The sequence below is a fragment of the Notolepis coatsorum genome (genome assembly GCF_963971535.1).
Source record: "Notolepis coatsorum genome assembly, chromosome: 3".
NCBI classification, from domain to species: Eukaryota; Metazoa; Chordata; class Actinopteri; order Aulopiformes; family Paralepididae; genus Notolepis; species Notolepis coatsorum.
In genome coordinates this window covers 41,820,220-41,847,780 of record NC_140167.1, presented here as the reverse complement: position 1 = coordinate 41,847,780, position 27,561 = coordinate 41,820,220, and the positions used below count along the sequence as shown (strand labels likewise).

At 43.3% G+C, this 27,561-nt stretch overlaps 2 protein-coding genes across 3 annotated transcripts; one reads left to right on the top strand and one right to left on the bottom strand.

The window, feature by feature from the left end:
- Nucleotides 1-3,116: 3,116 nt before the first annotated feature.
- itgb1bp1 (integrin beta 1 binding protein 1) lies at nucleotides 3,117-9,440 on the bottom strand. 2 transcript variants are annotated; one of them, XM_084310711.1, is made up of 7 exons: nucleotides 9,337-9,440; nucleotides 7,641-7,758; nucleotides 5,350-5,428; nucleotides 4,967-5,097; nucleotides 4,619-4,711; nucleotides 4,126-4,275; nucleotides 3,117-3,499 (listed from the first exon to the last, which is right to left on the bottom strand). In XM_084310711.1, the coding sequence occupies exons 2-7, from the start codon at nucleotides 7,710-7,712 to the stop codon at nucleotides 3,428-3,430; spliced, it is 597 nt and encodes a 198-aa protein (XP_084166837.1). In that variant the 5' UTR covers nucleotides 7,713-7,758; nucleotides 9,337-9,440; the 3' UTR covers nucleotides 3,117-3,427. The 2 variants fall into 2 exon arrangements, with proteins under 2 accessions (XP_084166837.1, XP_084166838.1); XM_084310712.1 differs by lacking the exon at nucleotides 9,337-9,440 and adding an exon at nucleotides 9,224-9,327.
- A 403-nt stretch (nucleotides 9,441-9,843) lies between these two features.
- On the top strand, nucleotides 9,844-26,992 carry LOC311226231 (cleavage and polyadenylation specificity factor subunit 3; the record flags this gene model as incomplete). Its single annotated transcript, XM_084311623.1, has 18 exons — nucleotides 9,844-9,914; nucleotides 10,054-10,117; nucleotides 11,111-11,208; nucleotides 11,692-11,820; nucleotides 13,739-13,916; nucleotides 14,124-14,213; nucleotides 14,305-14,455; nucleotides 14,676-14,851; nucleotides 15,823-15,981; nucleotides 16,553-16,699; nucleotides 19,254-19,406; nucleotides 20,248-20,356; nucleotides 21,233-21,331; nucleotides 21,820-21,914; nucleotides 23,468-23,555; nucleotides 24,270-24,336; nucleotides 25,281-25,377; nucleotides 26,871-26,992. The coding sequence occupies 18 exons, from the start codon at nucleotides 9,844-9,846 to the stop codon at nucleotides 26,970-26,972; spliced, it is 2,073 nt and encodes a 690-aa protein (XP_084167749.1). The 3' UTR covers nucleotides 26,973-26,992.
- Between the last annotated feature and the right edge of the window lie 569 nt (nucleotides 26,993-27,561).

The window sequence follows — 27,561 nt, the reverse complement described above, 5'->3', positions numbered from 1 at the left end:
TTTTTTTGCTCCCGGTCCGATCCCGATCATGTGATTTTGAGTATCTGCCGATACCGATTTTTCCCGATCCGATCTGCAAAAATGCAATCGAGTTGACCCTTAAGGTTGTTTTTTTATTTAACAGTATCCAACTAGTATCCATTATATCCAACATGGATATATAGCTTATTTTTTTCACTTATTGCAGCATTGGATCAAAATAAAAAATAAAGCTTATCAGTGGTGCACCACAAAATAACCATGTAAACTAAAACACGTGATCGGATCGGGACATCTCTAGTTTTCATGATCGTGGGAAGACAAAATCGTAACTGAAATTGAAACTAATTTATCGCCCAGCCCTACTAATGTGTTGAATGGAGATGTTTGAGCTGACTAACTCAGGTCGACTAGTTCAATTTATCCCCTGCAGGGCCGGGGTTCCCCTTCATGTTCCTTAATCTCTCCTTTAACAATTTCTTCTGCAAGAACAACAACTAGAGCTGTATTCTGAGTTGCAGCTCAGAGGATTTTCAAAGCAGAAACACTGGTATAAGAGCTCTCATGTAACAATTTTAATCCATTGAGAGGTCAATGAATACTTGGTAAATCTTTATACTGTATATGAAATTTTTTATACAATGGTTATACACAGATTCTTGAATCGTAGGACATGTTGCAGGACAATTGTGTATATTGGAATGGGCAATTCTACACTTCAATGTGACAGATAGGGGAGCCTAGACATCCCTGAAAATCTATGTAGTAAGACTATTGGGTATGAGTGAGTTTCACCCAGAATGTCTTCTGCACCACGCTCAACTTTGTTTCATTGCAGTTTAATAAGAGGAAATATTATCTTAAGTCTTGTGGAGGATAGATTAATTTAGCATTTGCAAAGATATTTGGGGGAAAGCCAGGCCAGTGCAGGTGAGCAGTATAACAAGTCAACAGAACATTCGTCCGTACTAATACACATTGGCCGTATTAGGGGGTGGGAAACTGATGGGTGGGGATCGGGCGTTGTGGACAGCGACTCCTACAGGTCGGTTGGTGCGCCTGCGCAGTAGAATCAGGAAGTGTCGGGGGCAGCGTGAGCCTCCCACGCGTTACTCCTCGCCACTGAGAGATCGAGTTGCGCAGGTGAAAAGATGCGACTGCTGTTACCTCAAGTACCGGAGGGGACTTGTGCTATGTATGACTTAGTCCACATTGCAGCCGGCTTGTTTGTAGGCAAGAAACAGCGTTCGTGACAGGGGAGGGTTGAATTGGATGATACGAAATTGGGATGGGAGAAAATATAGAAAATGGGAGAAAAAGTGGATAAAAAAAAAAAAAAAAAAAGTCAACAGAACATAAACATGGCAAGGCATGTTCAAAGGAAGAGAAGACATGGAAGTAGAACAAAAAGAAACAAACTCTCCATAATTAGAAATAAAAACATTTATTATTAATGTATTCTACCATATCGGCCTTATCGTAACCGGTTTGATCCCAAACCGACTGGACCAAAGAGAGGTGGGATACAGAAGGAGAGGGATGGAGAGGGGAATGACAGTGTAAACAACAGTACAGTATGTTGGTACCAGAATCGAGAAACATTTTATATTTAAGAAATTCCCAAACCATTTTCACACACAAATAACAAACCGACAATAACATTAGGTGCTTGTAAAGCTAAAAAATCAATGTGTATTCATATTCATTCAGTCACCCCTTCAAAACATGGTCCAAAACTATCCATCCATTTAATATAAAGCTTTATGGGTTCAAAATAAGAAAAACTAAAAACATCCTTGATAGGGATCTTTATAAAACAGCAAAGTTCAAAATCAATCAAATGAAAAGGCAAAACAATTCAATAAAGACTGGTGAATCATTAAAATAAGGTTACAGACAGTACCTTCCTCTTACACAGGAAACGAGCAAACAGTAGGACGTTGCTAACAGTTTAACAGACTTGTTACGTACCTTAATGTCTGAAAGTGACAGCTACATCCCTACCACTGTCTTCTTCATCTAATGAAAGAGGTCAATGGGATCTCTTAGGACCAGAGACTTTACTTCCCAATATAAAGTCCCTATTTTCCCTATGCTATGGCCTGAAGTCTCTGTCGTACGTACATTGACGGTCACGGTGCCTCCCACAAATTGCCATGTGCTTACATACAGCTGTTACAGATGGTTTACAAAGTTATGTACCAAATCTACTTACCGGTATATACATTCAATAAGATTGAGTTAGATCACTGCCCTAAAAAACAATGCATTGGTTTTTTTGGGTGGTTCAAAACACATGCAACCCTTTTCTTCCCCGGCAGTTCTCATTAAAGGGGAACACCACTGAAATAAAAAATTAGAACATGTTATTTCCATGGCCTAGGTCGGACATTCCCCTGGGTGCTCTCAGTGGCCCAATCAGTCTGTGGAGTAGCATCAGACTTTATACTTGATGACATCACAAGTTTGAGTTTCAGAGGTTCAGAGGTTTTGAGAGAGAGTTGCTCATTTTCGCTAATATTTTTGTACTGTCTTAGACCAGAGGAATAACATGTATGAATTCTGAAATTGGGTGATTTTGGGACGATTCCAGCACTGCCCTGTTAACTATAGTCGTATAAGATGTGCTAAGAAAGTCACGTACCATGGGGCGCTCCAGTAGCACACCACATAGCACGCTGAGTCGCGAAGCGGTCACCCCGGGTTCGATTCCCCGACCCGGTGGCCATATGCCGCATGTCTTCCCCTCTTCTCCTCCCGTTTCACCCTCTCTCCTCTATCGGTCCTGCGTGGCCAAAAGGTCCTGCGTTGACCAAAAAAGCTGAAAATGCTATAAATAAAATCTTAAAAGAAAAAGAAAAAAGAAAGTCACGTACCATAGCATCACCTAAAGGTGTTGGTATAATCTTACTAAAGCCTTACAACTTTCCCTCTTGTCTTTTTGGAGAGGGTGAAGGAAGGAAGACCGTTCTGAACACAGTCCCACAACACCAGAGGGAGTTCCACAAATCACGTTCAACCCAGATTCGGCTCAAACAAGGGACTAAACACGTTTCGCAATTATGCCACAATAATGTGGAACGCCCTACCCACAGCCGTAAAGGAATGTGAATCCCTACCCCACCCACCCAACCCCCTCCAATGTACAGTTTCTTCCCCTTCGGATGTATATTTTTTTATGATCTCTTTTTCTTACACAGTACCGTATATTTGTATGTCTTGTATGTCATAAATGTCTTGATTAATTGAAGATGGAGGACCCTTATGTAAACAAGACAAAAGTCTTTTTCTGGTCTTCATCCTCTTAGCGGTTGTTAGTATTGAGCTGTACTGTATTCTGCAATCTGTTAATAAAGTTTTCAATCAATCAATCAAACCCAGAAGGAGGCTGATAAACTGCTCAGCTACTCTTCATGATAAGAGAGCAGCACCTCCCGGTTCTTTGGCTTCAGGTCTTATCTGACATCAGGGCACAGTCAAAGGAAGCCGACAGCACCTTGCAGATAGACTGGGCCTGCTCCTGAAAGGAAAGGAAAGAAAAGGAAATAGATTAGATTAGATTCAAATAGGAAAAGACTTGGAATCAAGCACCGTTTTTAGATTAGATTAGATTCTAATGTATTGTCATCATACAACACAAGTACAGTACAATGAAAATAAAGTATGCAATATACAATGTGCAGGTGATTAAACTGGAGTGTATATAATTAGAGTAAGAGATAAGAGTACTACTGAGTAATAATGCTAATCAGATGTATGTACAGTGTTCTAGTATTATTATGTACAGTGATACAGGTATAAAGACCCATTGGTAGTAAGTCATACTGGCTAGCGGTATGACTAGAGTAGGTAAGGGATATGTACAGATATAGATATATTATCTATAGGTATGTAAAAAGGATTATATGCAGGTATATACAGACAGATGTGGATAAATACATATGGTAAATAAAATATAAAAGAAAAAAGAAAAAAAAAATTGTATATATGGTATATACAGCATACTTTCAAATCCTACGTGTATCATGTTTTGTACAGTCTGCATTATGTTGATATTTCAAGTCTTGAGTCTTGATCAGCCATACAGAGAGATATCTCTCTCTTACACACGCACACACACACACACGCACACACACACACACTAACCGCGGTACAACACTGGTACACCCAGATGCTACACTCCTGTTGCTCTGCGTCTGTGGTTTTGAGAGCCAGGAGGTTCTTCCCGGCACCGAGACCATCATCGTAACAAAGCATTCGTACTATCAGGTAGAGGGGGTGGCGATGCAGCACATCCTACACAGAGGTACAATAAAATAAAATACATCACTGGCCTAGTTGGGCTGCGCTCATAGAATTGACAAGAATGCACCTTGTTGTAATCTCAGAAATGATTCTTACTTTTTTAAATGATTAGGAACGATTAGCCTAGTCCTGGTATTAACACATAAGGACATAAATCGAATGTAAAGTTCTACTGAAAGAAAACCACGTCAATAGTATGAATACTAATAAATAAATTCATGAGCACGCTGTTACACTGATGATAATGACACAGCAATACTGCAAGCATCCGTCGACAAATTCTTTTTGCTATAATGGTGATTCATAAGTCTCTTGAGAGAGAGACAATACTTACACACTGGTCCAGAGAGGCCACTTTGACTCCGTACTTGGACACCCCTAGAATCATCTCCTCATCCCCAGGCACAAACGGCAGCTTTCCATCTTGCTGTGAGGGGGAGAACACAACAGCACGTAGGTTTAAATAGTACATTAGTAGTAGTACAATGTCATAGTACATTATATTGTAAATTCACAATGGGTTGTGATATTAAGGGGAGGTGCTTTTGGTGGGGAAATGGAAATACATTTGGACTTTTACACCTTCATTTTAAAGCAAAACTATTAACGTCTCATTCTGTGGCCTGGTGTGTTTACAGCAACGTAGGTACGTCAAGCAAGAGGAGTCTCTCCTGGTTTTTACCTGAGCGGCGTCAATATAGTTGATGAGGTCCAGAGGCTCCTGTAGGGTCTTGCTCATGTCAAACTGTAGCTTCTCAATGGCGCCAACATACTTCACCCTGAACTCAGCACATGTCTCAGATGAACTGATACCTAATGGGATCAATCAATCAATCAATCAATCAATCAATCAATCAATAAATAACCCAATCAACGACAAAAGACAAGGAAAGTTCTAGATATATACTATTTGAGATAGATATTTGAGTATACAAGCTACATTGTATATACATTATGAATAGGAAATAAAAGTATATCAGTGTAGTAGTATGTTATTAAAATATAGTCATTACAAAATATGCATACACTACTACTCTCAGCCCTAAACGGTACCGCAGGTCTGACCTGAGCTCTTGGTAGAGTCTGTGTCGAGGCTGGCGACAGTGCTGGACCTGGAGAGCCCTCCCAGACTGGAGTCTACAGACTGCAGAGGGACAGAGACACGCCACAGAATTAGACTCAGCTCTATGGACACAGCAGATACAAATAGTGTGGACTGTTGTCCTGGTCTGTCCTCCTCACTCAGGTCTGTGAGTGTGTGTGCTGCTGTGGTCCTCTACCTGGTCTGTCCCCCTCAGGTCTGTGAGTGTGTGTGCTGCTGTGGTCCTCTACCTGGTCTGTCCTCCTCAGGTCTGTGAGTGTGTGTGCTGCTGTGGTCCTGGTCTGTCCTCCTCAGGTCTGTGAGTGTGTGTGCTGCTGTGGTCCTCTACCTGGTCTGTCCCCCTCAGGTCTGTGAGTGTGTGTGCTGCTGTGGTCCTCTACCTGGTCTGTCCTCCTCAGGTCTGTGAGTGTGTGTGCTGCTGTGGTCCTCTACCTGGTCTGTCCCCCTCAGGTCTGTGAGTGTGTGTGCTGCTGTGGTCCTCTACCTGGTCTGTCCCCCTCAGGTCTGTGAGTGTGTGCTGCTGTGGTCCTCTACCTGGTCTGTCCCCCTCAGGTCTGTGAGTGTGTGTGCTGCTGTGGTCCTCTACCTGGTCTGTCCCCCTCAGGTCTGTGAGTGTGTGTGCTGCTGTGGTCCTCTACCTGGTCTGTCCCCCTCAGGTCTGTGAGTGTGTGTGCTAGGGATGCCCCGATCACGTTTTTTGCCACCGATACCGATCACCCATCGTCTTGAGCCATATCGGCCGATACCGATCCGATATCGATCGTTTTTGATTAAAAAATTAAAAATAATAAATTTTATATATATATATATTTTTTTTATAAAATATATATATTATATAATTAGACTTGTACTTGTAGTTGTATTATCTGCGAGACATCGCCACCACGCAACAAGTCAAAATGGTCGCTATCTGCAAACAGCTCTACTGTGTGTACTCGAGTAGCCTCCAGCTACGGCCAGTATTCTCCGGCGCCGCAGCTGGACCCTATTGGTATAAATCACATTCAGCATGCCCTCAGCCCGAATACGCATCGAATCAATGTTATAAGACATTGATATCAGGAGCTATCTGTAGCTACTGCTAGCCGGCTAGATAACGTTAAGACAACGCCTCAGTGAACTATTTAGTTTAGAGCTAACGTGAGCTACCGAGTCAACGGAGGTAACTTATCATGCACTAGACTATTGCTGGAGCATTTGTTGATATCAGCAGCTATCAGTAGCTAGCCAGCTAGATAACGTTAGACAATGCCTCATGTAGTCATTGGGTCATTTAGTTTAAACAGTAATGTTAGCTCAGTAGGTAGCCAACGTTAGCTCACGTCGCATGCACTACTAGAGCAGACTGTTGCCGGAGGCAGCCTCTTGTTTACATGGGTGCGGGAGGGGCAGGAGGAGAAGGAGGAGCCGTACGCTGCAAGCAGCTCTGTGTGTCTGAGAGAGAAGTCAGCAGTGAGATCTCCGCTAAGAATTGGATCATGTTTTTCGATCGGTTTTGACGATCTGCGAAAATAAAGCATGATCACCGATCACCAATCGCATATTTATACTGATTATCGGCCGATAACAATCGGTGGCCGATCGATCGGGGCAACCCTAGTGTGTGCTGCTGTGGTCCTCTACCTGGTCTGTCCCCCTCAGGTCCGTGAGTGTGTGTGCTGCTGTGGTCCTCTACCTGGTCTGTCCTCCTCAGGTCTGTGAGTGTGTGTGCTGCTGTGGTCCTCTACCTGGTCTGTCCCCCTCAGGTCTGTGAGTGTGTGTGCTGCTGTGGTCCTCTACCTGGTCTGTCCCCCTCAGGTCTGTGAGTGTGTGTGCTGCTGTGGTCCTCTACCTGGTCTGTCCCCCTCAGGTCTGTGAGTGTGTGCTGCTGCTGTGGTCCTCTACCTGGTCTGTCCTCCTCAGGTCTGTGAGTGTGTGTGCTGCTGTGGTCCTCTACCTGGTCTGTCCCCCTCAGGTCTGTGAGTGTGTGTGCTGCTGTGGTCCTCTACCTGGTCTGTCCTCCTCAGGTCTGTGAGTGTGTGTGCTGCTGTGGTCCTCTACCTGGTCTGTCCCCCTCAGGTCTGTGAGTGTGTGTGCTGCTGTGGTCCTCTACCTGGTCTGTCCCCCTCAGGTCTGTGAGTGTGTGTGCTGCTGTGGTCCTCTACCTGGTCTGTCCCCCTCAGGTCTGTGAGTGTGTGTGCTGCTGTGGTCCTCTACCTGGTCTGTCCTCCTCAGGTCTGTGAGTGTGAGTGTGTGTGCTGCTGTGGTCCTCTACCTTGCTCTTGGTGCTGATTTCACTGCTCTGGGAGCTGCTGCTGCTGTGACGCTTTTTCACCTTTCGGAACATCCTTCACCATGACGACAGACAGTTATCTGACAGACAGACAGTCACCCTGCCACACCACAGATGAATGAATGAATGAATGAATGAATGAATGAATGAATGAATGAATGAATGAATGAAAACTTTATTTAACAGATTGCAGAATGGGTACAATACAGTACGGCTCAATACACACAATTGTTAAGGGGATGCAGACCTGAGAAAGACGTTTGTCTTGTTTACATCAGGGTCCCCCATTTTCAATTCATAGTGACATTTATGACATACACAACATACATGACATTTATGGCATAGGGACATATAGGTATTTAGTACTGATACATTTGTGACATAAACGGTATTCAAATATACAGTACTGTTACCCCTAGATCCTGACAGAGTATATACATATGATGGGGAGGGGACTGTACATTAGGAGGGGGTGGGTGGGTGGGAGAGAAATATACATACGGCGGGGAGGGAATATATACATACGGTGGGGTGGAGACTGTACATTTGGAGGGGGTGGGTGGTGGGAGAGAAATATACATACGGCGGGGAGGGAATATATACATGCGGTGGGGAGGAGACTGTCTATTAGGAGGTGGTGGGGGGTTTGGGCATTTACGGTGGCCAGTTTTGAATTGCAGCCTCCCGTAGGTGCTCTTTAAGAGCGGTTTTGAATGTGGGTAGGGATTCACATTTCTTTACAGCTTTGGGTAGGGCGTTCCACATTGATGTGGCATAATTGCGAAACGTGTTTAGTCCCTTGTTTGAGCCGAATCTGGGTTTAACATGATTTGTTGAGCTTCCTCTGGTGTAGTGGTTGTGGTATTCACTGACCTTTGGGAAGTATTTTGACATGTACATGGGTACCTTAGTCGTATAGTGTATCTTGTAGACCAGGCCCATTGCAAGTTGCTGTACTCTGTCGTCTACTCTAAGCCATCCTAGGTTGTCAAAGTGGGCAGGGGTGAGGTGGGTTCTGGGTCATGCTGACCTAAGTGATACATCAACGATTGCATCATTCACACAGACAATAAAACAAGTGGATGTGATACCTGTTGCTGAGGTGTCATTATAGTCCATAATATGTGCTATGGATGCAACTAATAAGTTGCAATAACTACTTTGCCAGAGCATCAAATTGTATGATTGCAGGACAAGCCCTAGCTAGCCACCACCGTTGTTTTTCTCTCTCCATAATTTGACTTATATATATATATAAGCAATATATATATGACACAGCAATACCGCATAAAATCATATGGTCTGGATTCGAGGTACAACCCACCCACACCGCACCCCCAGAACACTTGCATTACAAGTGAAAACGTTTGAGTTAAAACCGCAAAGCTATTATTGATATGATTATGCCTAGATATAACTAAGAATCAACACGCTATGCACTTCCAAGTGAAGCATGGGCTCAGTAATGTCTAAAACTAGGCATATTGTCTTCAACCGAATCCCCTCACAAGTAACGGAACCCCGTTGCTATGATAAACAATCCCCTACCGACCCCACCCACCTACCTACTAACGTTACATCGCACAGCATTCTCTTTGAATACAAGATGAAATTGGGTGTTTCTTTTTCACACAAGAGCGGCAACCATACGTACAGTGCACAGTTACACAGGGCATACCTCTGTTCGGAACTTGGGAGCTCTTTCTGGAGTGTTTTTTCATAAAATTTAGCTCGATTTGACACTTCTGCTTCCCTCTGAGCTGCAGCTCCACCCAACATCACTTAAAGGGGCGCTGCAACAAGTGTACAAACTAAAAAGTATCCATAACTTGCATATTATTGTTTCAAAACATCGCCTGCAAAGCCTGGAGATGAAGAATTTATTTCGTATTCACTTAATTCAAAATTAACTATATATTATTAAAATATTAATTGTATGGTGAATTAACCTAGATGGAAAAAGTCGAGAGTCAAATAATTCTCTCGGAACTATAATTCGACGCGCTAGATTCTCGTCGGCGATATTTTGGTGCACCACCGGAAGTGTGACGTCGAAAGACCGCCCCCCCATTCATTCATCATTGGACAGCAGGTTAACGATACATTTACACATTTTACGCAATGGTTTAGCACAACTATCCATTTTAATTTTTTCTCCTATTCAATTATAACAGTCTAGCGAGCCATGGCTGCAAAGCGCAAAGTAGATGTGGCCATCCCCGCCGAGGAGAGCGACCAGCTTCTTATTCGACCACTGTGAGTTGCCTTCTGTGGTTGCATGGATGAATGGGCCTGGATGGATGAATACTAATCTAGTATGCATTGCTGATGACTAAATATTAGACTTCATTTATACAACACGCATCATAATGAAACGTTTTTTTCTCACTTGCAGTGGTGCTGGTCAGGAAGTTGGCAGGTCGTGTATCATCCTGGAATTCAAAGGGAGGAAAATCATGGTTTGTTTATGCACCTTCCCTATATAATAATCCGCAATGCCACAGCTCATTTGCCACGGTTGTCATTTAATGATAATCACCTTGTATTTGATAACAATCATCTGTTGTTTGTGACCAATATGTCTGCGATCATCAAATACTATCAATACATTATTACACAATCTTACACACTTAAATCTAGTGGTTCTCAACTGATGTGCCGAGAACCGTTCAGATGTGATCATGTCAAACAAAATATACTACATTTCCTTCATTAAATTATAACAAAATCAGCCGATAATAATACTTTTCACTCTCAACTACGATCAATTCTGGCAGGTCTGGGGGGGGGGGGGGGTCAAGAGTCACACTCCCCCATCTTCAAATTTCCAATGTAAACTTTTATTCATGTCATATTATATGTCACGTATAGGATTATGTATTATGGGGAACCGTATAGTAGTAACAAGACATTGATACATTTGTTATTAATGTATGTAATGTCTACATGTGCAGTGTTATGATATGATATGATACATTTATTTATGTTGTGCCCCTCCCTCAACCAATAGTTACATCGGCTCGAAAAAAAGAAAGACAGGAACAATAAGAAAACAGAAAAAATACATGCAGGCCAACCAAGCAGACAGAGAACAGACGGACATAATACACCTGTCATACTACAACACAAAACTAGCTCAAGGATTTTTTTATGGCAAAAAGGTGGGTTTTGAGCATGGCCTTAAAAGTCAGTAGAGTGCTTGCAGATTTGACATTTGGTGGGAGCTTGTTCCAGAGTTTCGGCGCTGCAACTGCGAATGCCGGTTTCCCTTCGTCGCCAGTCTTGAGAGTGGTATTTTAAGGCAGATTTGACTGTTTGATCTGAGGGATCTGGAGCTGGCTGATTGGATCAGGAGTTCCTTGATGTAAGCTGGGGCGAGACTGTGTAGGGCTTTGTAAGTGAACATGAGGATCTTGAAATGAATTCTTATGCCATTTCCCATGTCTGTGCAGCTGGACTGTGGCATCCACCCTGGCTTGGAGGGAATGGATGCTCTCCCTTACATCGACCTGATCGACCCTGCTGAGATAGACCTGCTGCTGATCAGCCAGTGAGTTCTCCTGCTATCCTGTCATTCAACTTACAGTTTCTCTGAATTGCTAAAACACTAAAACCCCATTATCTGAACCAAACCCATGTAATGAATCGAACCCTCTTTTGGCAAAACCATAAAATAAAGACACAATTTGGATATCTCATGGATCTCATAACAAAGGTTAAACCCGATTTTAAAGCACAGGTGTCATAGCACACACACAACACCACAACTAAAAATGTATCACACTTGGGTGTAATGAATGCTCAGTGGTGTTTTTATTTTGCCTGGCTTGGAGTATGATGATCTGACAACATTGTTTGGTGTTGAGCACAGATTAAACAGTTTTGAGGCAATTGTTTGGTTTAGCAAGAAGAGTCAGAGGTTTTGTGAATGTAGTTTGAACATTGTGTTTTGTGCTTCCAGATATATAAGAGTATACAGAGTATATGAAGAGCAGGTCCTGTTTGATGTTTACATGTTGTCTCCCTCTCCCAGCTTCCACCTGGATCACTGCGGAGCTCTCCCCTGGTTCCTGCAGAAGACCAGCTTCAAAGGCAGGACATTTATGACCCACGCCACTAAGGCCATCTACCGCTGGCTGCTGTCCGACTATGTCAAAGTCAGGTCAGGATCTCCTCTCCCTTCATGAAGGTCTGGTAGCCAGAAAGCTTGATAAAGCAAAGCACTGCATGGATAGTTGTATAGTAGGGATGCATGATGTATGATATTATATGGGTGACCATATCGGTATGGGTCCATGATGATTCTTTATTTATTTATCTGCGTCGGTCCGATGAGCAGAACTGGGCAGATAGGAACAACCAATGGTTATTTCTCTGTCTAGCTGTGCAGTATTTGTTGATGTTGTTGTTGTTTTGCCACATGGGTTTTGTTTGGGTACATGCACAAAAACAGTATTGACATAGACCGCTGACACAGAAACGAAGACGGATTATTTAGTTTCATTTGTCTTTCTTTTATACAGACCAAATCATATCTATACCAGTTGTAACTGAGGGGTACAATTCCCTGACTGTATTAATAAGTATGGTATCATTAAACCACTACTGACTTATGTACATTACTACTGGCCATACAGTACACAGGTATATGAGATGAACACATCCACAATAACACGGTTTCACACAAATACTCGTTTAGAAGAATATTTATTAGCAGCACGAAGATTATCTTACATTACTTTACTTATCAAGATTGAGAATTGCGCTTGTAAGGCGAAGAATGTGCATGAATAGGTCAAGAGCGTAAGTCCATGAGCATATTACGCAGGAGATAATTAATACCACCTGTATCATGAGAATTATATATATGGTACACTAGTAGGGCAGCTGGAGATACTAATAGGGTCCCTCCGGTTGTAGGCCAGCAGGGGAGAGGATTTGTCGGTAGCGAAAGTCTGGGTCAACGAGGAATAAGGAGACTCCAGGTACAGGAGATAGTGCAATAATCCCTTGATCCGTAGACGAACAACAGCTATTCTCCGGTATGCAGTGCCGCATGGAGGAAAGCTAGCCAGCCTCAGAGTACTAGAGGCGGGCTCGACGGTGCTCCTCACAGGGTAAATCCCACACAACAGTGGGTGTAGACGATTCTCCGCTCCAAAAGCTACAGGACCAAAGCAAATATAATCCAGCCGAAAAGGGCTCTGTAGTCGCCGGTGTAGGTTATCCAGTGTACATATCCACACGGTTCTCGTCTAGGGCTCCTCGGATGACGGCACCAGGTTAAGCCGCCCAGCCTGGATAAGCACACTAGCTCGGTACGAGGAAGCGTTGGTAATGCTGGTCACTGTAGAACGGTAGCCGCACGATACACTATACATAATAGACTATTACTTAAATAATAGAATAGGTCGAACTCGACGATACAGCGTCAAACTCTGACACTTCAGCTATCAATTCGCACGCGGTCTCAAGGCTCTATTTCGGGGCAAAACGGGCCCACTTCACAGCACGTTGTATCGTGGTGTGAGGCTTCAACTTATTGGGTAACATACTGCTGTATTCACCTGCGCCGTATTTATACGTTAGGTGAACAATCTAGTACCAGCCTTATTTCTGTCGTATTCTTGCGCAGAGCCGGTCATGTCCAGGCATGTCTTTGGCGGTGACTTTGAACTAGACATTGGGGGTATGGCCGTGGCGCCTAGGGGATCACTGTCCAATAGGAGAACGAAATATTATGGTCTGTACTGTACCAGGTAAAGGGATATTCCGTGTATATGTACAAAGAATATACAAGGGATATCAAACGATATACAAATATTATACATGGGATCTCGGGCAATAAATATATATATTCGGTTTAATCTGACCCTTTGTAACACCAGTAACAGAATATTTATTGGTATCGGTATTGGCCAACATTTTCGCATCGGTGCGTCCTTAAGTGTGTGGAAGTCTCCTTCATTCAATTTGGACTAACCAGTTCTTCTTACCTGGGTGAGCGGTGGTCATACGGCTCTGAAGACCCTCTGTAAACATTCCAGACACTCTGTTGTCTTGTCGCCATGTTACTGCAGCAACATATCAGCAGACGACATGCTGTACACAGAGACGGACCTGGAGGAGAGCATGGACAAGATCGAGACCATCAACTTCCACGAGGTCAAGGAGGTGGCCGGCATCAAGTTCTGGTGCTACCACGCCGGCCACGTCCTCGGAGCTGCCATGTTCATGATCGAGATCGCTGGAGTTAAGGTATCAAGAAGGGGCACAGGACACTAGTTTTAGCCATTCGCTGGTTGGTTTAATGTGCAATGAGACGTTTTGCTTTGCGGACATTCCTGTGTGCGGATCTTTAATGCTGAGCTATTTAACCCTCTGTGTGATTTTGAGTCTGTGTCTTTTTTCATATTAGACGTCTTATTAAATTAGTGTATTTTACTAGTCTCTCTGCCTTCCCAGCTGCTGTACACAGGAGACTTCTCTCGACAGGAGGACAGACATCTGATGGCGGCTGAGATCCCCAGTGTTAAACCTGACATCCTTATCATAGTACGTCAAATGTGTGTCACAAACAAATCAAAGTAAAGATTGTTTCACTCTCTTTTCAGATCAGTGTAACATAATAACAATCTTTTGTCAGGAGTCCACGTATGGTACCCACATCCACGAGAAGAGAGAGGAGCGCGAGGCTCGGTTCTGTAACACCGTCCACGACATTGTCAACAGAGAAGGCCGATGTTTGATCCCCGTGTTCGCCTTGGGCCGAGCCCAGGAACTGCTGCTCATCCTGGGTAAGATAACCTGCGGTGGTTTCACGTTGACTGGCGGCATCCTTTCCTATGCTTTCTTTCGTATTCACGACTACTGTATTATTCGTCTGAGAAACATTGCACTGTATATTGAAAATCTCAACTGTACAGTGATAGTGTTTTTAAAAAGCTGATTTTGTTTTTCACATCCTCATTCATACGACTCATTAGCTGTAAATGTTATTCTTTACGTTCCCTTTAGATGAGTACTGGCAGAACCACCCAGAGCTCCACGACATCCCCATCTACTACGCCTCGTCTCTGGCCAAGAAGTGCATGGCTGTGTACCAGACCTACGTCAACGCCATGAATGACAAGATCCGCAAGGCCATCAACATCAACAACCCTTTTGTTTTCAAGCACATCAGCAACCTCAAGGTAGAAAGACAGATAATCCACTCCTGGATACAAGTCCACATTTTTTATTTTTTTGTTGCTAAATTGTCTATACATGTCAAAGGAATTTGTTTATAATCTCTTTTCATTACCTGGTCAAGTGTTAATTTCAAGCTTCAGCTCTAGATCGCTGTTGCCGGCTAAAATAAAGTCTGGGAAATTCAAATCAATTAACAGCAAAAATCTTTTTAAAGATGCTGACAAATTGTTAAAAGAAAATGTGATCATATGATCATATCATGGATTAGTAATGGAAGAGTCATGGAATTCGATTAGCAAAAACATGTAGACTGTTTAAAAAAAAATAACATTCTAAAAGGACCCAAGTTTATTTCCTGTTGTGATGCAAGGGAAACAAAGAAGGAAGGGTAATTACGTCACTGTAGCGACTCTGCAAGCACATTGGTGAGTGGTGTGGAAACCTTCAGTTTGCCCAACATTGCGTTGAATGAGATCAGCTATCTCCACATTTATTAGTAATTTAAACAGGTTATTACCTCAGATGTCAGATTCATCTGCAAACTAGTTAACATTTGATATATTGGTTGATTTATATTTCCTCAGATAGCTTGTATATTTAGAATTTTAATATAGGCTGCTTCAATAGAATTGGCACCAAAGTCTGTCATCAAGCAGAACATAGAACGCTAGTATTCCGACTTGATGACCCTTCCTTCTTTTATCATTTCCTTGTTGTGATGTTTGCTAATACAATAGTATGAGCAAACAGGAAATACATTTGTCCAAACTGTTCCCTAGCGACAGAATTCCAGTGAAACCGTCTATAGGAATCCTGTATAAATCCTCTCTCTAATCTCTCTCTCTCTCTCTCTCTCTCTCTCTCTCTCTCTCTCTCTCTCTCTCTCTCTCTCTCTCCCCCCATTCTGTATGCGTTTTCTCATCATTTAAACACACTGGCTGGTTACTATGTTGCTGTTGTCTGTTCTCTCCAGAGCATGGATCACTTTGACGACATTGGGCCCAGCGTGGTGATGGCGTCTCCAGGTATGATGCAGAGCGGTCTGTCCAGAGAGCTGTTTGAGAGCTGGTGCACCGACAAGAGGAACGGAGTCATCATCGCTGGATACTGTGTGGAGGGGACACTGGCCAAGGTCAGACAAAAGGTTTCATTCACTGGTTAACAGGTTAGAAACATAGTAGTAGGGGGCAACAGCGGCTCAGGAGGTAGAGCGGTCGTCTGGTAATCGGAAGGTTCCTGGTTCGATTCCAGCCTCTCCCGGCAGCATGTTGAAGTGTCCTTGAGCAACACAATTAACCCCTAATTGTCTTGCATGGTTGCTTCTGCTGTCGGTGTGTGAATGTGTGAGTGAATAGGTGAATTTATTTGAGGCATAAAGCTGTAGAGTGCCTTGGATAAAAGCGCTAAATGCAGTCCATTTAGTAGTCCAGTAGCTTATAAATGTACTGATGTGTTACCGGAGCATCCCGTAGGTCAGTGGACTATGGTGCCTTTACCATGTGACAATGTGTGTTTGAATCTGACTGATGACTTTTGTTGCACGCCCTCCTGAAATTAATATTCCCCCAAAAATGTGTAATAAAAGGTTTTAGACAGACTTATCCACTTAATATGTTCCTCCTGATTACAGTGGTAATGGCACTATTACCTATGACATTATTAATATATACTGTAATATATTTATTTGTACGTGTGTCCTGCAGCACATCATGTCAGAGCCGGAGGAGATCACTACCATGTCGGGTCAGAAGCTGCAGCTGAAGATGTCTGTGGACTACATATCCTTCTCTGCCCACACTGACTACCAGCAGACCAGCGAGTTCATCAGAGCTCTCAAGCCTCCTCATGTGGTAGATAATCTCTCTCTCTCTCTCTCTCTCTCTCTCTCTCTCTCTCTCTCTCTCTCTCTCTCTCTCTCTCTCTCTCTCTCTCTCTCTCTCTCTCTCTCTCTCTCTCTCTCTCTCTCTGTCTCTCTGTCTCTCTCTCTCTCTCTCTCTCTCTCTCTCCTTCATTCATTGTTTTCTTTATCAATCAGTCTTTGTCCAAATAATTGTTGTGCTGACCCCCCATATTCAACCAAAAACACACATTTCTTACACTCAGAAAGTAAACCCAACTAATCATCAAGTAACCTGGTTATAACTGTATTCTCAGATAGTTTCCGGGGTACCAGCATTTAGAGTTCCATGTGACTGGGTACCAGCAGTTATAGTTCCATGTGACGGGGTACCAGCATTTATAGTTCCATGTGACGGGCTACCAGCATTTATAGTTCCATGTGACGGGCTACCAGCATTTATAGTTCCATGTGACGGGCTACCAGCATTTATAGTTCCATGTGACGGGCTACCAGCATTTATAGTTCCATGTGACGCCGACGGGCTACCAGCATTTATAGTTCCATGTGACGGGCTACCAGCATTTATATTTCCATGTGATGGGCTACCAGCATTTATAGTTCCATGTGACGGGCTACCAGCATTTATAGTTCCATGTGACGGGCTACCAGCATTTATAGTTCCATGTGACGGGCTACCAGCATTTATAGTTCCATGTGATGGGCTACCAGCATTTATAGTTCCATGTGACGGGCTACCAGCATTTATAGTTCCATGTGACGGGCTACCAGCATTTATAGTTCCATGTGACGGGCTACCAGCATTTATAATTCCATGTGACGGGCTACCAGCATTTATAGTTCCATGTGACGGGCTACCAGCATTTATAGTTCCATGTGACGGGCTACCAGCATTTATAGTTCCATGTGACGGGCTACCAGCATTTATAGTTCCATGTGACGGGCTACCAGCATTTATAGTTCCATGTGACCTTTTTGCTAATCCCTCCTCCAGAGGAGCAAGGTCATTTAAACTATTTTTATTTGTAACTTATTTATTCAATTGAGGGAGACCCTCATCTTCAATGATGCCAATTTTACATGATGGCATCAACAAATCCAAACACATATACACAAATGTACAAAAAACAAAAGTTATACAGCTGAAGCAAAATATAAATACAGTAGTAGCAGCATCGTACAATTGAACAGAATCAAGCAAAATAACTACAGGTGGACAGTGGACGAAACGTGAACATCCAAGAGAGACAAGGGAACTAAATTTTAAGTCAGGTTGCAAGTGATTCCATGATGCCGCTGCATCGACACAAACAGCACTCAGTCCTACCATAAAGCATGTCATGACCAGTATTCCAGTGCAACATAGATGATTTTGGATGGTAGTATACAGAGCAGAGCTTTATAAATGTGCAGATACCAATGATTATCACATCTGTCAGTTAGTGAAGACCAACCGAGACCTTATCATATAAAATATCATATTTATACAGTATATAAAATTACACACAACAGGCAAAAATAACATAACTTAAAATACACATCAATGTCCCACAAATAGACAGCTGTGCCAATGTCTCCACATAGATATAATAATAATAATGCAGGACTTTTTAGAAGTCTTTATTCGGCATGCAACGACACACTTGCGATGGGCTGCACACACACACCGGAACACACACACATGCATTGTCTTTTGGGTCGCCGATGCGCTTGAGTCTCTGCGCTTGACCCATCCCGTCGTCCTTCCCCCCCCAAGGGCAGCCGGGAGCAGATAGGGGCGTCGGCGAGGTACCGCGGGAATCGAACCCTGGACCTTCTTGCTGTGAGGCGACAGTGTTAACCATTACACCACCGTGCCGCCACATAGATGAGTGGTAACGTGTGGCACTGAACCTAATGTCCGTTAAAACCAGAATGATCTCATTTCCAGAGTCATTTAGCAGACAGATACATTTATACATGAGATTTCTTAAAACAGCTTGAAAGGTATAAACACGTGCAGCCACGAACATTTCACTTGCACTACACCATCTAGGTAATATTCATTATAAGCTACTTGAAGTCTCCGCAAACTTGCTTTTTTGTAGCAGTATAAAGTGGTGTACAATATGCTCTGAACAGAGACACTTTCACTCCATCTGTACACATACTAAAACTAAGCATGAGAGAGTGTTCGCTTGTGCATACATCCTGCGGCATTGCCTGTGTATATCATCATCATCACTCATCAGTCATTTGTTCTGTAATAAAATGTCCAAGATATTTTACCTTTTCACAGACCCCAAGATTATTTTCAGACAATTTGAAGTCAGGAAATCTTTGACATTTGTCCTCTTTGGATCTATAGAGTGTGATGATTGGCATATGGGCCAATCACAGCGTCGCCCGGCGTGCAGTTACATTTTGGGACAGCGGCACGTGACGCTGGTAGGCTCCTCGGCCTGCGTCGCTTAACAGTGCCGCTTGAGCATGAATTTTGCTTTAATCTTCCTCTGTGTGTGTGTGTTGTGTGTGTGTGTGTGCGTGTGCGCGTGCACGCTCCTCAGATCCTGGTGCATGGGGAGCAGAATGAGATGGCCCGTCTGAAGGCCGCTCTGATCAGGGAGTATGAAGACAACGACCAGGTCCACATAGAGGTCCACAACCCCCGTAACACTGAGGCTGTCACCCTCAACTTCAGAGGAGAGAAACTGGCCAAGGTAGATGCACTGTCTGTCTGTGTCTCTCTCTCTCTGTTTCTCTCTCTCTTTTTATCTGTCTGTCTCTCTAGAGAAATGTTTACAGTATTTTGCTCTGAATGAACTATTGGGTCCACAAGCCCCATCTTTACAGCCAGTATGCAATGTATGCAACTCTTGACTGTTTAGGGACAGAAATGAAATGATTAGAATAAAAATAACATTCACACAAATCACAAAGAAAGAAAACGCATGTTTTTGACCCTAATCTGACATGTTTGTAAATATGAACTTTAAATTAGCCGAATTTTGTTCACATATGTTGAGGTAAATCTGGTGTAAATGCCCATACTGAATTTTCCCAATCAAAAGGCTTGCAGGAGAATATTTCTATCCCTTTCTTGGGTAACTATGAACTGGTTGTTATCTACAGATTCCTCTCAATATCTCCGGTCGGTCTCTCCGTGCTGGCTTTAGAATAGAGTCTGCTACAGCCTCTGATAGAAAGCCATGTTGACTGAATCACCAGTGATTCTAGATAATGCTAGAAACACAAGATTATATAAACTGGCACTAAGCTACGTTTGTTGAAAGATTTGATTCATATGGACCCCACAAAAGATTTGGCAGCACAACGTTTTTTGCCATCTTAGGTGGTATAGGTCTGGCCCATGGACTAATGTACTGTGTTTTCTTCATCAAACCTTCGTCGGCAGGGCGTTGCTGCAAACTTGCATTTTAGACCCCTTTTTAGAATCTACTCGAGTCCAGGCAGGACTCTTAACTTGTAATGATGACCACACTTTGAACAATATGCTTACAAGATGGAAGGATATGTATTTACTATTCTACTTCTTGGCAGGTTATGGGCTCTCTGGCTGACAACAAGTGTTCCCAGGGAATGAGGGTGTCGGGGATACTGGTGAAGAAAAACTTCAACTACCACATTCTCGCCCCCTCTGACTTGTCTAGTGAGTAGCAAACTACCACATCCTCACCCCCTCTGACTTGTCTAGTGAGTAGCAAACTGACACATCCTCACCCCCTCTGACGTGTCTAGTGAGTAGCAAACTGACACATCCTCACCCCCTCTGACGTGTCTAGTGAGTAGCAAACTGACACATCCTCACCCCCTCTGACGTGTCTAGTGAGTAGCAAACTGACACATCCTCACCCCCTCTGACGTGTCTAGTGAGTAGCAAACTGACACATCCTCACCCCCTCTGACGTGTCTAGTGAGTAGCAAACTACCACATCCTCACCCCCTCTGACGTGTCTAGTGAGTAGCAAAACTGACACATCCTATTTGCAATTGGCGTTGCAATGACTGGGGGCGCCATAACTGAAACGGCCTCTCAATCGTAAACACTGTACAGTCCACAAGAAGTATGCGTCTATGTTTATGCAATTTTCTTTTCTTTTTTCTTTTACTAAATGTGACAGAAAGGTGGGATAAACACTGGTACTTGTTAATTTCTAAGGCCGTTGCTGGTATGCACATCTATGCTGGAATGGAATGAGCATTAAATGAGAGTTGTAGATTGTCAATTGCTGATTGTAAAGAGTCCGCAATGCAGTAGATAATTGTATCATCTGCGTATAGATGGGGATAAAATAATGTTAATAATATAAATAGTGAATAAAACAGGGCCCAGGATTGACCCTTATGGAACACCTTTTGTAATGGGTAATAATTCCAACCGGGCTCTCCCTATTTTCACATAATTGGTGTCTCCCAGATAAATAGCTTAGGATCCAACCTGAACAATCAGTCTATCCAAGTTTATTGTTTATCACTTCTTGACAAATTACTTATATCCCCACCTGTTGTGTGTGTGTTTTGTCAGGCTACACAGAGCTTGCCATGAGCACAGTGAAACAGACCCAGGCTGTCCCCTTCACCGGTCCCTACTCGCTACTGGTCTGTCATCTGAGGAACCTGACTGGTAAGTCAGCTGTGTGTGGACATCAACAATATCCTCAGGACTGTGAGAATGTTTAGACCAGAGGTTCATGATGCCTGTCTGTTTGTGAATCTCCCCCTGCACAGTCGAGCATAGACAGAATGGTGAATTTCTGACCCAAAAGAATGATTTTTATTTCACACACAAAAAAGCATCTGTACCAAATATTATATATGAGGATGTAATTGTATTCGTAATTGCGACCTCCTTGCGTGTCCGCCCCCCTGGTTGAGAACCACTGGTCCATTTATTAATTTTCTGTAATGTAGTAAACCTCTCAGCTTGTGCTCCAAGCACACTAAAGCAAAGCAATTAAAACCCTTGCTTCCCTCTGAAAAATGAAGAAAAGAGGGCTGCGCTTGAGATCCTGATTCTTGTAAATCCACGTTGTGCCCTGTCCCAAACACACATTAGTTAGATAAAACGTCATTGTTGTCCACGTTGACTGTTGCTGTGTGTGGCTGACCCAGGTGATGTGGAGGAGCTGGATGGAACAGAGAAGAACACTCTGAAGATCTTCAAGAACATCACTCTGGTCCATGAGGCTGGCATGGTGCTGTTGGAGGTGAGAACAACGATAGCTCAGTTGTTTTCAGACTGGAGTGATGCAAACCTTCAAACTTTAGCTAAACCTTTTTCTTTGCTTCCTTCATAAAAAGATGGTCCATTATGCTAAGGTTTTAAAATGGTCACTAGATGAAAAAATTTACAATTCCCGCACTCACTTTTTCTCTGCTTTTATTGTCGTCAACGTTTCGGCTATTCAGCCTTCATCAGGACAGTGGCATGAAACAATGAGGTCTCACATTCATTTTATACAATTCCAAGGTCTGTTTTGGTTGATTGCATAACAGGGAGCACCTGTGCCTTCCTGTCAATAAACCAATTGGTTGAGCTTGCAGCCCCACTGGGTACTGCAGCAAAAAGAGAGACAGAGTTAGAAATGCAATAATTCAACCTCAGAACAAAACATTTTTGAAACATCGAACAGTCATATTTACAACACAATATAGTTTAGCATATTTAATATACAGCAATATGACCGAATCATTGTGAAACATTAAACCATCATCAATGGGATTCAGTGGAACAGTTTACAAACACACACTTAAATCCAGTTCATCATTGAGTCCAAAGGTGGTCCCAAATGTTTGAAGTTCCGTTATCCAATAGGCTTCTCTCTTGAGAAGCATCTGTTTCAGATCCCCCCCACGTCTAGAAAGGACCACTTTTTCAATACCACAGTAACTGAAAGCTGTGATTGGATGGTTGGCATCTTTAAAGTGGATTCCTATAGGGCTATCTGGATTATTATTACGAATAGCTGAACGGTGTTCAGATATTCGTGTTTTTAGTGCTCTTGTTGTCATTCCAACATAGGCTTTGGAGCAGCTGCATTTTATTAGATAAATGACCCCAGTTGTTGAGCATGTTATAACTCCACGAATTTTATAGATTTTCCCTGTAAGAGGGTGTGAGAAAGTCTTACTTCTAGTGGTACAATTACATTGTGCACATCGTCCACACTTGTGGTTGCCATCAGGCAGAGATGGCATGCTGCTTGATCTTTCAAATAAACAGTCTGCATGTACAAGTTTGTCTTTCAAATTCTTTCCTCTTTCTGGTCACTACCTTGACTTTCTTCAAGACACACAACCCAGTTCCATTCAGTCTCCATTCGAGGTCTGGACCTCACAATGCCTTATCTTACATACAGTCAGAATGCATGACGACTACCTTTGAACCCTGTTCCCTGCCATGTCTGTCCCTCCTCTTCCCCAGTGGATAGCTAACCCTCTGAATGACATTTCTGTCCCTCCTCTTCCCCAGTGGATAGCTAACCCTCTGAATGACATTTCTGTCCCTCCTCTTCCTCAGTGGATAGCTAACCCTCTGAATGACTTGTCTGTCCCTCCTCTTCCCCAGTGGATAGCTAACCCTCTGAATGACATTTCTGTCCCTCCTCTTCCTCATTGGATAGCTAACCCTCTGAATGACATTTCTGTCTCTCCTCTTCCTCAGTGGATAGCTAACCCTCTGAATGACATTTCTGTCCCTCCTCTTCCTCAGTGGATAGCTAACCCTTTGAATGACATTTCTGTCCATCCTCTTCCTCAGTGGATAGCTAACCCTCTGAACGACATGTATGCGGATGCTGTCACTACAGTGGTACTAGAAGTCCAGTCAAATCCCAAGGCTCAGAAAGGTTGGTCTGATCATAGAAATAGTATTAAATACTATGTTTCTGACTACTGTCTTTGACTTGAATGTGTAAAGTAAAGCCTGCTTGCAGATGCCCAAGTTGTTTTTCCATATTTCTCTGCATTGATTTATTACAGACAATTTTCAACATCTCATTATTCATAAATTGTGAGAGATTTGTAGTACTACTGACTGTGGTACTAATGGTACTGACATGGTGACTGTGGTACTAATGGTACTGACATGGTGACTGTGGTACTAATGGTACTGACATGGTGACTGTGGTACTAATGGTACTGACATGGTGACTGTGGTACTAATGGTACTGACATGGTGACTGGTACTAATGGTACTGACATGGTTACTGTGGTACTAATGGTACTGACATGGTGACTGTGGTACTAATGGTACTGACATGGTGACTGTGTTACTAATGGTACTGACATGGTTACTGTGGTACTGACATGGTGACTGGTACTAATGGTACTGACATGGTTACTGTGGTACTAATGGTACTGACATGGTGACTGTGGTACTAATGGTACTGACATGGTGACTGGTACTAATGGTACTGACATGATGTCTGTGGTACTAATGGTACTGACATGGTGACTGTGGTACTAATGGTACTGACATGGTGACTGGTACTAATGGTACTGACATGGTGACTGGTACTACTAATGGTACTGACATGGTCCTGTCTGTATTTCATAAATAGCCATGGAGAACCAAAGCACCACTATGGACATGGACGTCTACCAAGCCAGACTCGAGGTGATGTTACAGTGAGTACACATGATGTCTTTATCACAATCGCAATATGTTTAATAGCCAAGTACAATGGAAATACGTTCTGTGTTTGGTACATTTGATAGTTACATATGGTAAAATACTGTTAGATTAATTAACCTATTTACTGTCAAATATATACAACAGAAAGTATATGAATTGTATAAAACAAAAAGAAATCTAAGCTATTGAGATGTATAAAGCTATACAAGAATGAATATCGGATTATGTACAAAAACAGGTTTGTACAAAGTCAAAACTAAAACAAAGGAGGCTGGGCTAACCTGCACTATGGAACTTCTTCATGAAAACATGTTGCTGCTTTAGAAAGTTGGAGCACAGAGTTGAGCTGAACAAGATAAAACCCTCCCGACAGCATGAAACAGTGTGATTCCTCATATGAGCTTGTTTGCTCGGGTACGACCAGTGCAGCAAAATCCATAAATGGCTACAGTCTCATTTCTAGAGCATAAAACATGAACGACACAAATGTTAAACGGTGTCCAAAGTTACCTAGCTTGAAGGCTTTTTTGTTGTCATTTTCTCTTATCTGCCATGTTTTAACCCATTTAGACCTAAAACGCCTGCTAATAATGCATTATATAGCCTGCATATACACACAAATGTGTTTCCCGGTTTCAATGGGTGTTGTTACAACTAATGGCCACAAGGGCAAATCTTCCATGGTGTATCTTCAAATGTTGAAAAAGAAAATCTGAGAAAGTGTTCCATGAGTGTAGAGACTGTGTAGAATCATATGCAATAATGAATACAGACAATGTTGAATACATGGGTCAATAATGTCTCTACATTAGATCTAGATGCGCCACAGAAAGTACCCTTGAGATGGATCATAGCATAGAAATAATCAATTGAAGCTCAGTCTTTCACAGGACAAAACATGCCTGGATGCGATGAGCCTTTCTGTCTGACCTCTCAGGGACATGTTTGGAGAGGAATGTGTGGATTTCAGTGATGGTAAGAACCTGGCTATCACAGTGGACGGGAAGACTCTCCACATCTGCGTGGAAACTAGGGTAAGAATACTTGCCATGCATTTCCAAACGATGAGGGTAAATGTGCAAGAGGATTATTGTGTGTGTGTAACTCAAGTTTTCAAATTTTGTTTTATTTGTTTAAAATGTGTGTGTGGATGTGTGCAATGATGGATGGGTTAGTGTTGCATAGAGTCCATATTGAGCATCCTGATGGCCTGGGGATAGAAGGTCCTTTAAATATATAGTATATATATACTATTTATTTTTGGGCTTTCTGTATTTTTTCACCCATCCCAATTTAGTCTTTATGCCAATTCCCTTCCTGGTCGTTGCGGGAGCATTGCCCCACTGTCGGCCTGGGGAGGGTGTAGAACTACCACATGCCTCCTACGATACATGTGGAGTCGCCAGCTGCTTCTTTTCACCTGACAGCGAGGAGTTTCACTGGTAACACGTGCAGAGGTTTACGCTATTTCCCCCAGATCCCCTCCCTGCTGAACAGGCACCCCGACCGACCAATAGGAGTCGCAGTTTACAGCGACCAGGACACATACTCCACCGGCTTCCCACCCGCTAACACTGCCACTTGTGTTAGTAGGGACGACTGACCAAGCCGGAGGTACCGCTGACAGCTGGATTCGATCCCAGAGTCTCTGCGGTGCTAGGCGAGTGCATTCTCCACTGCTCTACCCAGCCGCCCAGAAGCTCCTTTTGAGTCTCTGTACTGGCCATGAGACTCCGGTAGTGCTTGCCTGACTGCAGCAATGCAAAGAGGCAGTTGTTTGGGTGGCTAGAGTCTTTGACTATTCTCTTAGCCTTGGCCCTGCAACACTTGGTGTAAATGTCCTGGAGAGTGGGAAGCCAACCTCCAATTGTGGGGAAGCCCACCTCAGAATGCATCGATATTGATACACAGGAATAGGATATCAGAATGATATCAGGCTTAAACAGAGTTATCTGTACAGGAGCATTTCCCCCCAATACTAAAATATATAAAACTTGATTTTCACTCACTCATTCACACACTTACGGCGGAGGCAACCATGCAAGGTGCCAACCTGCTCATCAGGAGCAATTAGGGGTTCAGTGTCTTGCTCAAGGACACTTTGACACACTGTTTGTGGACAAAGTATCAAGAAAAGAGGGCAGGGTTTGAGATGGGTAATACTTAAAGGTGCTATAGATAACATTCAGCCACTAGATATCGCACTAGAGCACCATGCAATTTATCCAATCGGGCATGCCATGTGGGGAAATGGGAAGTAGGGAGGGGGTACATGCACGCAACATGTAAACAACAACATTCATTTTTAACATGCCACATTTTTTTCAATCAATAGTTTTTTTATTATACTTTTATTCTCTACTTTTCTTTTTATTCTGCACCTTTCCAAAAGCTCTGTGGATGTATTTTCTTTTAAATGATTACTCAACATTTTTATGTAATCCATAGCACCCTAAAGTTTGTGACTCTGTGCTGCACCCCTATTTCTCACCCTGTCTCCCCCCTCCCTCCCGCCCTCCCCTCCCAGGCGGTGTGCTATGAGGACGAAGGTGCTGACGATGAGGCCCTGAAGGAGATGGTGGAGCTCGCTGTACAGAGACTCTATGACGCACTCAACCCCATCATCTAGTCTCATTCATAGAATTGACATGTCCGGAACGCGTGTAACTGTTCCGCAACAGTAAGTGACTTCCGGGGTAGGCCTGATTGGCCCCGACAGGCACGTGACGCGGCAAACTCAGGACGCGCAACGAGGCTGCTGAGAGCTGTCGCGCGGAAATAGGCTGTCTATTGCCATTCACTAACACAAACTCTAACCTTAACCAGCTCCTTAACAGCGCCTAAACTTAACCGTTCTAACCTTAACCAACTCCGAAACAATGCCTAACCTTAACCTTAACCATGCCTAACCTTAACCGGCGAAAGAATACACGTTAAAAAAAAAATCACGTTAAAAAAAAAAGATATGATGGGATTCGAACTCACCAACAACGGACCGCAGGATCGCAGGACCGCTGCTCTGCCAGGTGAGCTGAAGCGCCGAATGAAAGTCATAGCGTATTTGGACGGTTACGTAATTCCGCAAGCTCTGCCGCTCGGCTCCGCGGAGCGTGCCGCGCGGCAGAGAAAGTTGCGCGTCACGTGCCTGTCGGGGCCAATCAGGCCTACCCCGGAAGTAACTTACTGTTGCGGATAAGCTATAAGCGTCCGGAACACTG

Excerpts from the sequence above, each read along its gene's own strand:
- itgb1bp1 (XM_084310711.1), bottom strand. The coding sequence starts at position 7,712 with ATGTTCCGAAAGGTGAAAAAGCGTCACAGCAGCAGCAGCTCCCAGAGC. Across the intron at positions 5,429-7,640 it reads AAATCAGCACCAAGAGCAAG|TCTGTAGACTCCAGTCTGGG; the intron begins GTAGAGGACCAC and ends GTCCCTCTGCAG. Across the intron at positions 4,276-4,618 it reads TGGCCTCTCTGGACCAGTGT|GATGTGCTGCATCGCCACCC; the intron begins GTAAGTATTGTC and ends ACCTCTGTGTAG.